This window comes from Seriola aureovittata, chromosome 23 (genome assembly GCF_021018895.1).
Source record: "Seriola aureovittata isolate HTS-2021-v1 ecotype China chromosome 23, ASM2101889v1, whole genome shotgun sequence".
NCBI classification, from domain to species: Eukaryota; Metazoa; Chordata; class Actinopteri; order Carangiformes; family Carangidae; genus Seriola; species Seriola aureovittata.
Window position 1 is genome coordinate 393,729 of NC_079386.1, and position 12,760 is coordinate 406,488.

At 40.6% G+C, this 12,760-nt stretch overlaps 1 protein-coding gene across 2 annotated transcripts in view; it reads right to left on the reverse strand.

Moving 5' to 3' along the window:
* Positions 1-12,760, reverse strand: part of lrch4 (leucine-rich repeats and calponin homology (CH) domain containing 4) — a 64,163-nt gene that overhangs the window by 21,620 nt on the left and 29,783 nt on the right. For both annotated transcript variants that reach the window (XM_056368734.1, XM_056368733.1), the window contains exons 2-10: positions 12,505-12,649; positions 9,785-9,914; positions 9,367-9,472; positions 5,693-5,939; positions 4,847-4,943; positions 3,293-3,410; positions 3,090-3,184; positions 2,955-3,007; positions 37-189 (exon numbers count right to left, since the gene is read on the reverse strand). In XM_056368734.1, coding sequence (XP_056224709.1) covers positions 37-189; positions 2,955-3,007; positions 3,090-3,184; positions 3,293-3,410; positions 4,847-4,943; positions 5,693-5,939; positions 9,367-9,472; positions 9,785-9,914; positions 12,505-12,649 — 1,144 coding nt within the window. The remainder of the gene's footprint in view (positions 1-36; positions 190-2,954; positions 3,008-3,089; positions 3,185-3,292; positions 3,411-4,846; positions 4,944-5,692; positions 5,940-9,366; positions 9,473-9,784; positions 9,915-12,504; positions 12,650-12,760) is intronic.

The window sequence follows — 12,760 nt, forward strand, 5'->3', positions numbered from 1 at the left end:
TTGATCATTAATGAAACATCATGAATGAAAGTTCACCTGGCCTTCTCCCTCTGCTGCTGCAGCCGCTCTCTCTCCTGCCAGATTAACAAGGTGCCCGGCCTCCTCCGCTCCTCTAGGGTGGGGCTGGAGGGGGACAGGGGAGACGAGGAAGCCGACAACGGGGGGCCCACGTCCACATGGAGGCTGGACCTGCAGAAGAAAGATAGGCATTAAAACTACAAATAGAGCGGGGTCCAAAAGACTCAAACATCTGTGGAGTCCTGTCCTGGGCCATTTATACACATAACCTACATTATGTGAGTCTATCCAAATATAAGCACCAATTGGTGAAATCTGTATATGGGTCCAAGCACAACCACTAACAATGAGAGAAGATATAAGTTTAGAATAGACCACATAAAAGTGAATCTGATCAGACTTTATTCAGAAGCTTGCTTTGTATAAAAAAAAAAGTCTTCTATAGCCTCTGCTTTGTGTTTTTATGAACTGTGTGTTGACTTTCCTTTTTTGAGTGTACGTATTCTATTTTTAATCTCCCAGAGGAAGTGTTGGAGGCTGAGATCTGAAACATCTGTTTGTCCCAGCTACAGACTGATTGAAGTGCTTCACTAAATGTTCCTCAGTGAGAGGGAACAGTTACCAGATCTAAATTACGTACAGTATGTGAGGCTTAATGAAGGTTTGAATGAATGTCAGTACAGTTAATAAAACTCAAAGATTCTGAACAAAGCTGTTTGTTGCTCCACAGGCTGAGAACAATGGAGCTGCGTCACATATTAATATGCAGCCAATAGAATTACTGGGATTCCCAGTCCAAAGAATGTGGTTGTGCAGCAGGATAAAAGCTGAACACTGCAGGCTGAAGGAAAATAGAATTTCAGAGGGAATTAAGATGGACGACATCTTCGTACATAGGTTTACAGTCCACTGTTATCACTGTATGTATGATCAGTATTGACCATAAATTATGTTGGAAGCCACAAGCCAAAATTGTCTAAATATGTATATACTATCCTGCTCTCTCACATTACCACAGATGACTTGATGTGTGGAGATGTGGGAAAACACAAACTCAATTTTCATGCTACAGAAGAAAGAATCATCAATGAATCAGATTATTATGAACCAACTAATCCACTATTTATTCATTCATGTGTTTTAAAATTTCATGATCTGGTCAACTTTAAAACTGCACAGATAATTTAGACAGCACAAAACAAATTGTAAAAAAAACTGTGTACAGAGGTTGTACAGAGTTTGAAATCAAAAAACAAGGGTAAGGACAAATATAAAAAGAAGATGTCAAAGGGGTAAACCTGTGGATGAGTTGTGATGATGAATGAAGAATGTGTAGTTCACTTGGTAAATTGGAAAACATTTTTTTTTTTTTTTAAATATGGTGATAAATAAATATAAAACTGAGATATGAACATTATCAAAGCATAAATGTGGCAGTGAAAGTCTTTTTATTGACTTTTTTTCTTGTTTTCTCTCTTTTGGTCTCTGTATATGAGACACGTCGGATCTCCTAATCGTCAGTTGGTACTGAATCCTGCTGCTTGTCTTATTACTGGAACTAACAGGTACAGTCACATGACTCTGGTGCTAGTTTCCCTTCATTCCCTGTAAGATTTCGGATTGACTTTAAAATTTCATTATTGACTTTTAAGGCTTTAAATGGCTCTGTCCCGAATTACATCTCTGGTTTATTGACATGGTAAGTTCCCAACCGAGAACTGAGATGGAGGACTGCTGGTCCCCCCAAAGTCAAGGTTTGTGATGAGTATGAGCCCCAACACTCTGGAATCAGACACTGTAACTCTTTAACCTTTAAATCTCTTGTCCAAACACATTTCTTTGTCTAAGCCTTTGGTAATATCTGATATGCGTTTTATTTTGTATTGCTCTTTGTTCCTATTTTCTGATTCATGTAACATTATGTAGAGAGTGTAGTTGTAATAAGCTGTAGCTTCACCTTTTCAGCCAGTATTGATATGTTTTATTTCTATGTGTATTGACTATGTATAAATATGAATATGGATTGGGATAAATTGAACATAACTATTATAAGTAAAGCATGGGTGTCAGTGTGAACTTTCGACAAGAAAAGCATGCATCTGCATACAACATGCAGAGCTTGAGGGGGAGTGAGAAAGTGACACTGTAAGTAATGGGAACAGCAGAGTATTGACTTTTCCCAGCTCTTCAAACAGCCTGTGAAGTGACCTTGTAAAAACCTGGTCTGACTGAGTCCACAGTCTCCATCCAGGGAAACAACACACTTCTGAATTAAAATGGAGGACCGGCCGAGCAGAATCACAGCTGATATGTAAATGTCTTCAGAGTTACTGGAACAAGTGTAAACAAATAAGACTTCAGCAGAGGTTAGTCCTCAGTGTTATGGTGAAGAGTTTCCTTTGCTTCTCATCCTCCCTGCAGCAGATTCACATGTTGGATGTGATACTTGTCAATCACCATGTACTCTTCCCACCACTTGCTGAAACCAGAAACTCCCACATCTTCACCCATTTGCTCTGGAGGATCAGCCTCATCTGCCATTTGTGTGATGAGCACAATATTCATGTTTTGCTCTTTAAGCTAATATTATTGTTTGTGCTTTAGGCTAATAATTTGGCTTTTCCTGGGTGAGGAGGCAGCCTGTCCTCTGTGTACAATCCCAGCAACACTGAAGCACGTCTCTGTTGAATGTAATCGACTACAATTACAACACACCAGACCTGACCACACACACAGTTGTGATGTGGGTGTGGTCAAAGGACATATACCGTTCAGACCTCCTTCTGAAATCCAGTGTTCAGCAACAGTTTGAAACAATAAACTGACTTTCTTTTATTGTGCTATGAACCTGTTTTAATGTATCATGTTGTAAACTTACTTTAGTTTATTACCAGTGCCATGTCAACTGTAGGTTTTATAAGTACAGTATATTTTACCTGCATATTGTTGAGTCCTGGTTTTGGGATGATGAAGATTTCTCCTTCTGATCCTGAAAATCAAAGATACAATCACTGACTTCCCTGTTGTGAGATAAGGACAAAGTTAATGATCAGCCTGTGGATGACTGGTACCAAAGGAGGTGTGGGTGGATCCATCCTGATCTCCTCTTCCTCTTCCTCTGTCACAGTACTGTCGATGAAGTCCAGCTGCTCAGCCTCTCCATTCACTGTGAAGAGAGTGGAGGAGAGTTTGAATTCTTCAGTAATTCTGAGTGGAGAAATGGAAAATAAAAACCTTCCTGAACACTGTTTAAAGCAGGTGTGACCTGTCTTACCTTTGTTCACCTCCAGAGGAGATCCCTCTACCTCCTCCTCCTCCTCCTCCTCCAGGTTCCTCTGGTCTCTGCTGACCTCAGCCATGCGGAGGGAGCGCTCGGAGAAGTCGTCAGCTGACTGGAGGCACAGACAGAGACAGTGGTTAACACTACAGACACCACCCTGTTGGAACTGTGGGTCTGGTGGCGGTGTGGTGTACTCGGGTCTCCGATATCTGTGCTGGACCATATCTGTCACTTCTGTACCAGACTTTCACTCAGTGAAGTCAGTGAAGAGCACAGACAGTAACCACATTTACAGTTCTGGTCTCAGTTTTGGATTCCACTGTATTTTTGTATCACTGGAAAATGGACTTTACAGTTCACACCATGCTGTCCTAAGATAACAATAATAATAATAATGATAATAATAAAATATATTTGTTTAGCACCTTATCATGCAAGAAATGCAGCACAAAGTGCTTTACAAGAAATAAATTAGATGAACCAAGTGCTTCACATGAAAAGACATAAAATGAACATAAAAAATGTCAAAAACATTAAATATGGAATAGTAATAAAATAATAACAGAAAAAAATAAAATGAAAATAAGTTAAACTGTATTACAGTGCATTAGTGAAAAGCAAAGTGCAGAATTTCAGAGTTAGTTAAAAGCTGAGGTGAAGAGATAAGTTTTTATCTCAGTGAGGTGCTTCTTCTTCTCTGATATCTACGGGTCGCGTGTTCCACAGCTTTAGGTCGTAACTGACAAAGGCTGCATCCTGATTCTCCTCCAGCTGTAACCAGTGTTCTTGGAGGTCTATAGTTAACAAGGGAGTTAGTGGTGTAGCTTAGTGCAAGGCAGATAAAACTGGACTGATGTTGTCTCTTTCTTTTTGGTTCTGGTTCACAACCAAGCTGCAGAGTTCTAGATGAGCTAAAGTCTCTCAGTAAAAAGTGCATCACAGCAAGCAAGTCTGCCTGAAATGAAGGCATGAATCAGTCTTTCAGCATCTTTTTCATCTATAAAACTTTAGTTGTTTCTGTGGAGGAAACATGATGTTGTCATCACCATGTTGATGAAGGACCTGAACCTGAGATCTGAATTTAAGAGAACACAGAGACTGTAATCTCAGGTTTAATCCAGGGAGTTCATTTCCCAGATTATCAAAGAGCATGTCCCTTTTTGATTTGCGGCCGACTTGTAGGATTTCTGTTGCTTCCTCATTTAACTTTAAGAAGTTACTGCTCATCCATTTAATTACTACTAGAAGACAGGTGGGGATGGAGTTTACAGCTGCAGCATCATTTTGTTCAGCAGAGATATTATATAATGTCCTGCACAACACTGTCAGTGTTGATATGTTGTTGTAGGTTTGGACAGTAGTTACGTTTAGTATTTTGTCTGAGGAGCAAAATAACGAGAGCCGGGTGGAACCATGGCTTCAAAGTGATGACTCCTATCCTCATGTAAAATCATACTGAACTGACTCTCTCTGTTGTGTGTGTGTGTGTGTGTGTGTGTGTGTGTGTGTGTGTGTGTGTGTGTGTGTGTGTGTGTGTGTGTGTTTTACCTCATTGCCAGACCACCTCTTGCTGCCGCTGTCCACACTGTTGAAGCCAGAGTCCAGTCCTCCAAACTGACCTGTGAAAAGCTCCTGGTCTGACAGGCTGCAGAGAAACATGTAGATCACAACTTAAACACACAAGTAAACACAAAGCAGCTTTGTCACACAGGGGGTCATTAGACTGAAGTTCAATGGCTTGTGTTTTTGTTCTTTTATCTCTGTCCTTGGGTCTGTGTGTGTGATGAGAACAGTTCAGCAGGTCACTAACAGAGCTTCATTCAGGTTTATAAATATTTGATTGACTTTCTCTTAGTTAATCTGACCTTTCACTATCATCATTTATCAGCCAATCCTCTTCCTCCACTATTTATTTATCCTTGCACCTCTCACTCACATTATTCCTCTTCTGGGATAAGAATATGTTTGGGTAAAATACATATAATCGTAATTCCATGATCCTATAATATTTAGCTGTAGTAGCTGCCACTGTCAGTAAACAGTACTTATCCACTGATGCCTGTCATAATTTTAATAGAAAAAAAGTCATAAAAATCTTAGGAAAAAAGGTCATTGTCCTTGCCCCCGGTTTACTGGTTGTTGTAATATTCATAAAAAATACATATTTTTCTCTCTAAATTTTAAATTTTTTTAATTTTCATAAGATTCAGCCTTTTTTCTCATAAGATTCTGACTTCATTCTCGTAATTCCGATTACTTTTTTTTCCTCAATGTGGCCTTTATATTGATGGTATTATCTAAAATAAACCTGAATGTCATAAGATATTCAGATGAGTAAGACCTTCCTTCATCCATGTTTCTAATCTACCCCTTCCTTCTCTTCCTCCTCCTCACCAGCTGTTGAACCCGGTGGGTCTCAGATGTCTCTCCAGCTCCTCCTGGCTCCTCTTGCAGGCCTCCATGTTGAGGTACTTGAAGATGTGGTATTTGCCCTTGGAGCAGATCTGCGCAGGCGGCATTTGCAGCGGGTTGTTGTCCAGCGAGATGCTCTGGAGGTGCCGAAGGTGGCGGTAGCAGAGGGGCACGTGGGAAATGCGGTTGCAAGACACATCGAGCCGGACAAGAGGGAGCTCGGATATTTCTGCACGGGGCACAGGGAAGGGTTGTTTTTAATTGCAGTCATTATTGACACTCATCACCTTTTTAGATGTACACCAATTGTTTGATATTATATTGGAGTGGATGATGCCGTCCTTTACATGCTCCACCGAGCCCATTCTTACTTGGATGAGCCAGGTAGTTACATGAGGATTATGTTCTTTGATTTTTCAAGTGCATTTAACACCATCCAACCCCCCATTCTTAAAGACAAGCTGGAAGGGATGGGGGTGGATCCCTGCTTCACGTCCTGGATTGTGGATTACCTGACAGGAAGACCACAGTACGTCAGGCAGGGTAAATGTGTTTTAGGGACAGTGGTGAGCAGAACTGGGGCTCCACAGGGGACTGTTCTGGCTCCGTTCCTGTTCACCCTGTATACGGCCAACTTTAAATACAACTCTGGGTCCTGCCACATCCACAAATACTAGGATGATACAGCTATTGTGGCGCGTATCAGGAATGGGCAGGAAGAGGAGTACAGGGATCTAAAGACGGCCTTTCAGTGAATGGAGCAACAAGAACTGCCTCCTTCTGAACACCTCCAAGACCAAGGAGATAGTCATCGACTTTTGGAGGTCTAAGCCCACCCTTCAGCTGGTCAACATTCGAGGGAAAGACAATGAGGTGGTGCACAGTTATAAATACCTAGGTGTGCACCTGGACAGTAAACTGGACTGGTCCCTGAACACAGATGCCATCTACCTGAAGGGGCAGAGCCGGCTCTTTTTCATGAAGTCCTTTGACGTCTGCCGTGAAATGCTGCACGCATTTTATCAGTCAGTGGTTGCCAGTCTACTTTTTTATGCTGCAGTCTGCTGGGGTGGCAGCATGTCATGAACACAAAGAGACTGGACCAGCTGGTCAAAAAGGCTGGGTCTGTGCTTAGCAGGAGTCTGGACTCACTCAAGACGGTTGTGGACAGACGCATGCAATGTAAGATGGAGGCCATCTTGGACAATGCCAACCATCCTCTCCACAACATTCTGGCAGGACAGAGAAGCAGCTACAGCTGCAGGAAACGTCTCATCTCACTGCGCTGCAGAACAGAGAGGTTCAGGAGATCCTTTTTTTCCTGCTGCCATCAGGCTATACAACACCTCAACCAAAGGAAGTGGACTAATCCAATTATTATTGTTTATTTATTATCAACTGTTATTATTATTATTATTATCAACAATGAGCTAATGGACACATGAATTTCCCCTAGGGGATAAATAAAGTATCTATCTATCTATCTATCTATCTATCTATCTCTCCTTGTCACAGTCAGACACACCCCCCCACCCATCCACAAAACCCACAAATCTCTACTTCCTGTTTCTGCTGTGATTTTATTCTGAAAGTCCTCACTGGAAGTTGTGATTCGTATCTTACTGCCCCATTGATGCTTCTTTTGGATGTTTGGTGCTGCTCCTCACCCACACACTGTTAACTAGCTAGCTGTTCAATAGCAAACAATGGTCTGGTTAGCAAAGACTAATCATTTGAAATAAATATGTAATTAAAAAAATTTAACTAAATGTCTAAATATAGAAACTTTTAAAAAGCTGATCTGTATGATTCAACTGAAGAGATCATAAGATCAAAGTTCAAGTAAGTTCTTCAGATCACCCATCTCCACTTTGAGCTCTTTTTTTGTTCAGGGTCAAATTTAACTTGGTTGTGATCTCCCCCTTTTTGCAAATGTAAAATTGTTCCATGGAATCCACTGATGAATAAACAGTAAACAAGAATTTTTTTAATGTATACAAATCCTGCAGGGACTAGAATCATCAGACTGGTGTGATTTTGTGCAGCAAAGGATTGAATCGCACTTTTGAGGAGATTTAAAAAAAAAAAAATTAAAAAAAAAAAATTATATATATATATATATATATATCTCTACTGTATAGATATATATCGCGTATAACCTAAAAATAACACATTATTATCTATAGGCCATATCACCCAGTCCTAAGCTGGACAACTGACTCTTCATTTGTCTTTACTATTCAAACACAACTCCAACTATCACAGATATTTCAAATTAAAAGTGTTCCACCCTTTTGTTTACTGGTGGTGTGTTATTGTGAAAAACCTGCAGGAAGTGTCACTGACAGACTAACAGAGAGGAAATAAATAGTGAATGAAACTACTAAAAAGAAAAGAAACAGAAAGCAGCAGAGTGAGAATACACTGACTGTGGCGTAATAGTGAATTTACCACATTAGCTGTTGCAGCAGAGGTGATCCCACCCCCTTAAAGTCCCCAGTTTATTAATGACGATTATCTGAAAGTGTGCCATTATATTAATGTTGGCTTTTATATGAAAATTTACTGTAGTGTACATCACTTCTGACATTCGATCAGGTGTAAGGTCAGATCAGTCCAAATATTATAAATCACCTTATAGTTTTCACCTTACCACATGAGCCAACTGGTTTTAATTTAAAGAGATGAAAATCCAATGTTAACATCCATATGATTTTTTATATAATACAATACATATGATGAGTGAAATAATCATCAACACCATGACTGATTTTTTTTACCTTGAATTGCAGTGAACCAACTAGTCTTATAAAAACAGATCCAGGGCCAGGGTTTCATATGTCACAAACCTAGGAACAAATCCTGTCAAGTTGTGGGGACAAGGGGCGCGGCTAAATAAACTTGAAGCCTTGTCAGTACACAGTGAGAGAGAGTTAGCATTAGCACAATCACTAACACTATCTCAGCTACAAGCTAACGAACAATATAAATAAGTAAAAGATGCTAACTGTGCTAACTGTTCTGATCCGTCTGCTTGTCTGTGATTCTGGTCTCAATAGACTCCTCATCTGAGTCTGGGTCTGACTGAGGTTCAAACATGTGGCTGAGTCTCTCTGATGTTTCCTCCTCTAACCATCTTGATACTCTGCTCTTTCACCTGTCAACCTGGAGCAAGCAGGTGGTGGGCGGGGCTCAAGGCCTGATCCAGGTTTCTCAATCAGGAAGTAAGAGGAGATGAGCTTCAGATCCAGTTTAATGTGTGAAAACCACGTTAAACTAAATATGAATCATAGCAGAGGACTTTTAAAGACTTTAAAGCATGACTGGAGAGAAATAATGATACTAAATCCACTTAGTAAACACATATATAATAAATGTCACATTATTAGTTTAAGAACATCTCTCAGCTGCACAATAATGATGCAATTACCATCTAACTTCTGCATTAGAACCCATTGAATCGTTTACACATAGCAATACTTTGATCAGGCTGTTGCACTTTGGGGGTCAGAGATCTGCATCATCAGTACAGACATAGATGAACTGGGAAGAATCACGTCAGTTTTCAGCTGGGTTTATCAGCAGATCACAGTGGGATTTTTTAGGAGGAGGGAGACCACAGGAGCTGACAGTTCAATAATCAGGTGAGTCTGTACCTTCAGGCAAAGTGGTGAGCTGGTTCCTCCTTAGGTTCAAGTCCCTCAGGCACTCCAGCTGACCGAGCTCTGCAGGCAAACACTGCATCTCATTACAGCTCATATCCTGACAGAAACACAGAGAGAGAGCACTGTGAACCAGGACCAGGATCTACAACACATCACCACTCACCTGTGTCACTACATCAGAGTGGATCTACATACTTTTAGCTTTAAACTCAGACATGATGCAGTTCTGACTGTGACCCATAAGGACACAAAGATGTGACTGAAAGAATGACACTGCTGGACCTGTTGCTGAGAGAGCACAGACAGATACTGTTTGTGAGAGACAGCAACGTGTGTCTGTGTGTGTGTGTGTGTGTGTGTGTGTGTGTGTGTGTGTGTGTGTGTGTGTGTGTGTGTGTGTGTGTCGTACCAGCTGTCGGAGGTGTGTGAGGGAGTATACGGAGGCGGGCAGTGAAGACAGCTTGTTGTTGCTGACGATGAGCACTCGCAGGAGGGGAAGCTGAAACACCGACGGGGGTAAACTGGACAGAAGATTACGACTGTGGGGACGGACGGACGGACACACACGCACACGCACACGCACACGCACACGCACACACACACACACACACACACACACACACACACACACACACACACACACACACACACACACACACACACACACACACAAAGAGTGAGGTCATTCCAGAGGGATATTGTGCACCATTGCATTGAATTTCAAAGGTGCTTCCACTCACACACTCAAACACCACAGTTTAATATAGCAGCTAACTGGTTAGTCACCATGAAATGTGCAGCTAGTCTTAGTATTTGTTTGTTGTACAGTATCTTTGCCTCGAGCCAATACGAGCCACCTGGAGGGTTTTTCTGGTCTCCTAGCAACAGTATAATTATAGTGTGAGCAGAGGAGTGCCAGTGTGGTTCTGTTGTTGTAAGATGGTTTGTACAGGATTTGGATGACCTGGTTTAACTTTCAGCATCAACAAACACTGGAGTTGTGCAGCACCTGCAAACTGTGACACTGATGCAAAGTGTTCACTTCTACCTTTGTGGTGCGTTCAAGTGCAACTTCTATTGTAATTTGGGATTTTCTTTACAGACCATCATCCTGGTTCAAATTTCTCCAACCTGAACGACCAAAGACCTGGTTAATTCCTACGCTCTGATACAACCCACAGGCGCATCTCCTGAAATGCCAGAACCTACCAGACATCATGGTTACAGCAACACCTGGTTACGCTTATGGGAGAGTCACGGTTTAGTTTGGTTTATAGACACAAAGACAGGTGAGGAATAGGGAAAGGTCACAGTTTGGGTTAAAATAACCGCTTCCTTAAGGCTGGAGGAGCTTTTTTGCCATGGTTACAACAATAAAGATGCCGAGAAGGTTGTAGAACGGTCCTGGATAAAAGAAACAATGATGACTGTGGGTCTCAAACAGGAAACTGACAATCGTCTCCTGTGTTAAAACCCCATCCAACCACCTTCACCTCCTCCTCACATGCTCTCTGTTCTACATCACTGGACTTCCTCTGTTCTACATAACCTGACTTCCTCATTTGCTCCAGTTATAATCACTACCGTTAGATGTTGCCTAAATATAAATGTACCTACCACAGTTTTCCTGTGCAACGTTAGATTATTACAGATATTTTAGAAGCACTCATTTTCAGCTTCACCAAATAAAGTAAAATATATTAGTTGTTGACTGGTACAGACCACGAGACTAAAGGTAGAGAGCCACAAAGAAGCAATATGATTCAGCTAAACATGCTGAACAATGAATTAATCACCTTCTCCTCGGTACAGTCTGTGCTACTTTTTCCTCATCAATCCCTGCTGTCATCAGCATCTTTTACTATCTAAGTGGTGCATAGACATCTAGTCATAGTTTCTTCATTCTATTTATTTATTTATTTATTTAGACCCCCATTAGCCACTGTGTTGTAACAATGGCTACTCTTCCTAGAGTCCCATTAAATTCTTCAATGACAACAGACAATCAATACACATCAACATCATTCATACTTACATTGAGACTCACAATACACACTAACTCAAAATCTATCTAACACATACAATAGCTCTATTCAATAATTTAATTTCTTCATAACTGAGAAAAGAAAACTTTATTCTATTCTCCTATTTCATTTCCATTTCAGAAAACTTAAATATAAAAGTCTTATGAAGAAAGTCATAGTGTTCTATACTATTGCCTGTGGAAACAAATACAATATTAACTTTTTAATAAAACATATTGTACTAATTTCTAATGTCAAGAAATGTGGAATGTGAATCCAGGCCACCAATGATCCATATTCAGCCGTTCTCTGTATTAAACTAGTTCTACATGGTGGCAACAGAAAATGACGCTCTGATACCTGCCCAGTAAAATGATGATGTCTATCTGTGAAGAGTGATAAGTTACTATGAACACTAGCTTGTTAGTGACACCACAAAGTACACAAAATACTTATAAACTTCACCACCATAAACAACAGAACTGTCAATATGAAAACAGTCTGCTGTGCAAATAAAGGATGGGACAACTGATTTGATTCATCTCTTGAAGCAATGTTGACATGTTCCAAGATCTCTTACTAACTTTGGTGAGTACAATGTTGTCATAACTGACGTATTGTTCAAAACACATGTAAGATGTTTAAGGGGTTGATGTATCGTGTAAAACTAGTTTGAATAAAATATAAGATGTTTAACATTTTGTTATTCACAAGAAGAACAAAAAAAAAAGGATAAAAAAGCAACTTCCACATTTGAAAATTTGTTTAATGTGATTCATGATACTTTTGTAATGGAGAAATCAATGCCTGCTGAAGATTCTGATTGAATATATGTATCTCCACTTTGATCAGACTTTCTGTCTAACAGAAGTTGAAGTAAATAGAAGTATTGTCAGCATATTGAGGTTCACTTGTATGTAGATGTGAGAGGTTCCCTTGGTTACCAGTGGTAAAAGTCAACCATCAGACATTTTTTATATTGTATTAACTCGACTCCAAATAAAAGTTGATTGCCTTCCAATGTGCACTGCTGTACAATCAGTAGACCAGCTCTATTTTCCTGTGCTGTTTGGCTCATGAAGCAGTGTGTATAAAGCAGACTTACCTGAGGTTGAGGTAGGTGAGGGCCTGGAGGTTTCCCAGGCTGGAGGACAGCGAACGCATCCCATTGTGGTAAAGGCTCAGTGTCTCCAGAGAGATGAACTGACAGAGCTCCTCCGGCAGCTCGCACAGACGGTTCTTAGACAGATCTGAAAACACAAGAGTGCTGAACATTAGAGCCATCAGAGGTTCTCCAGTATTCAGACATCCAGTGGCACAAAGTGAAATAGAATCACCTCCTCATGGTCGTCTGCCTTCTC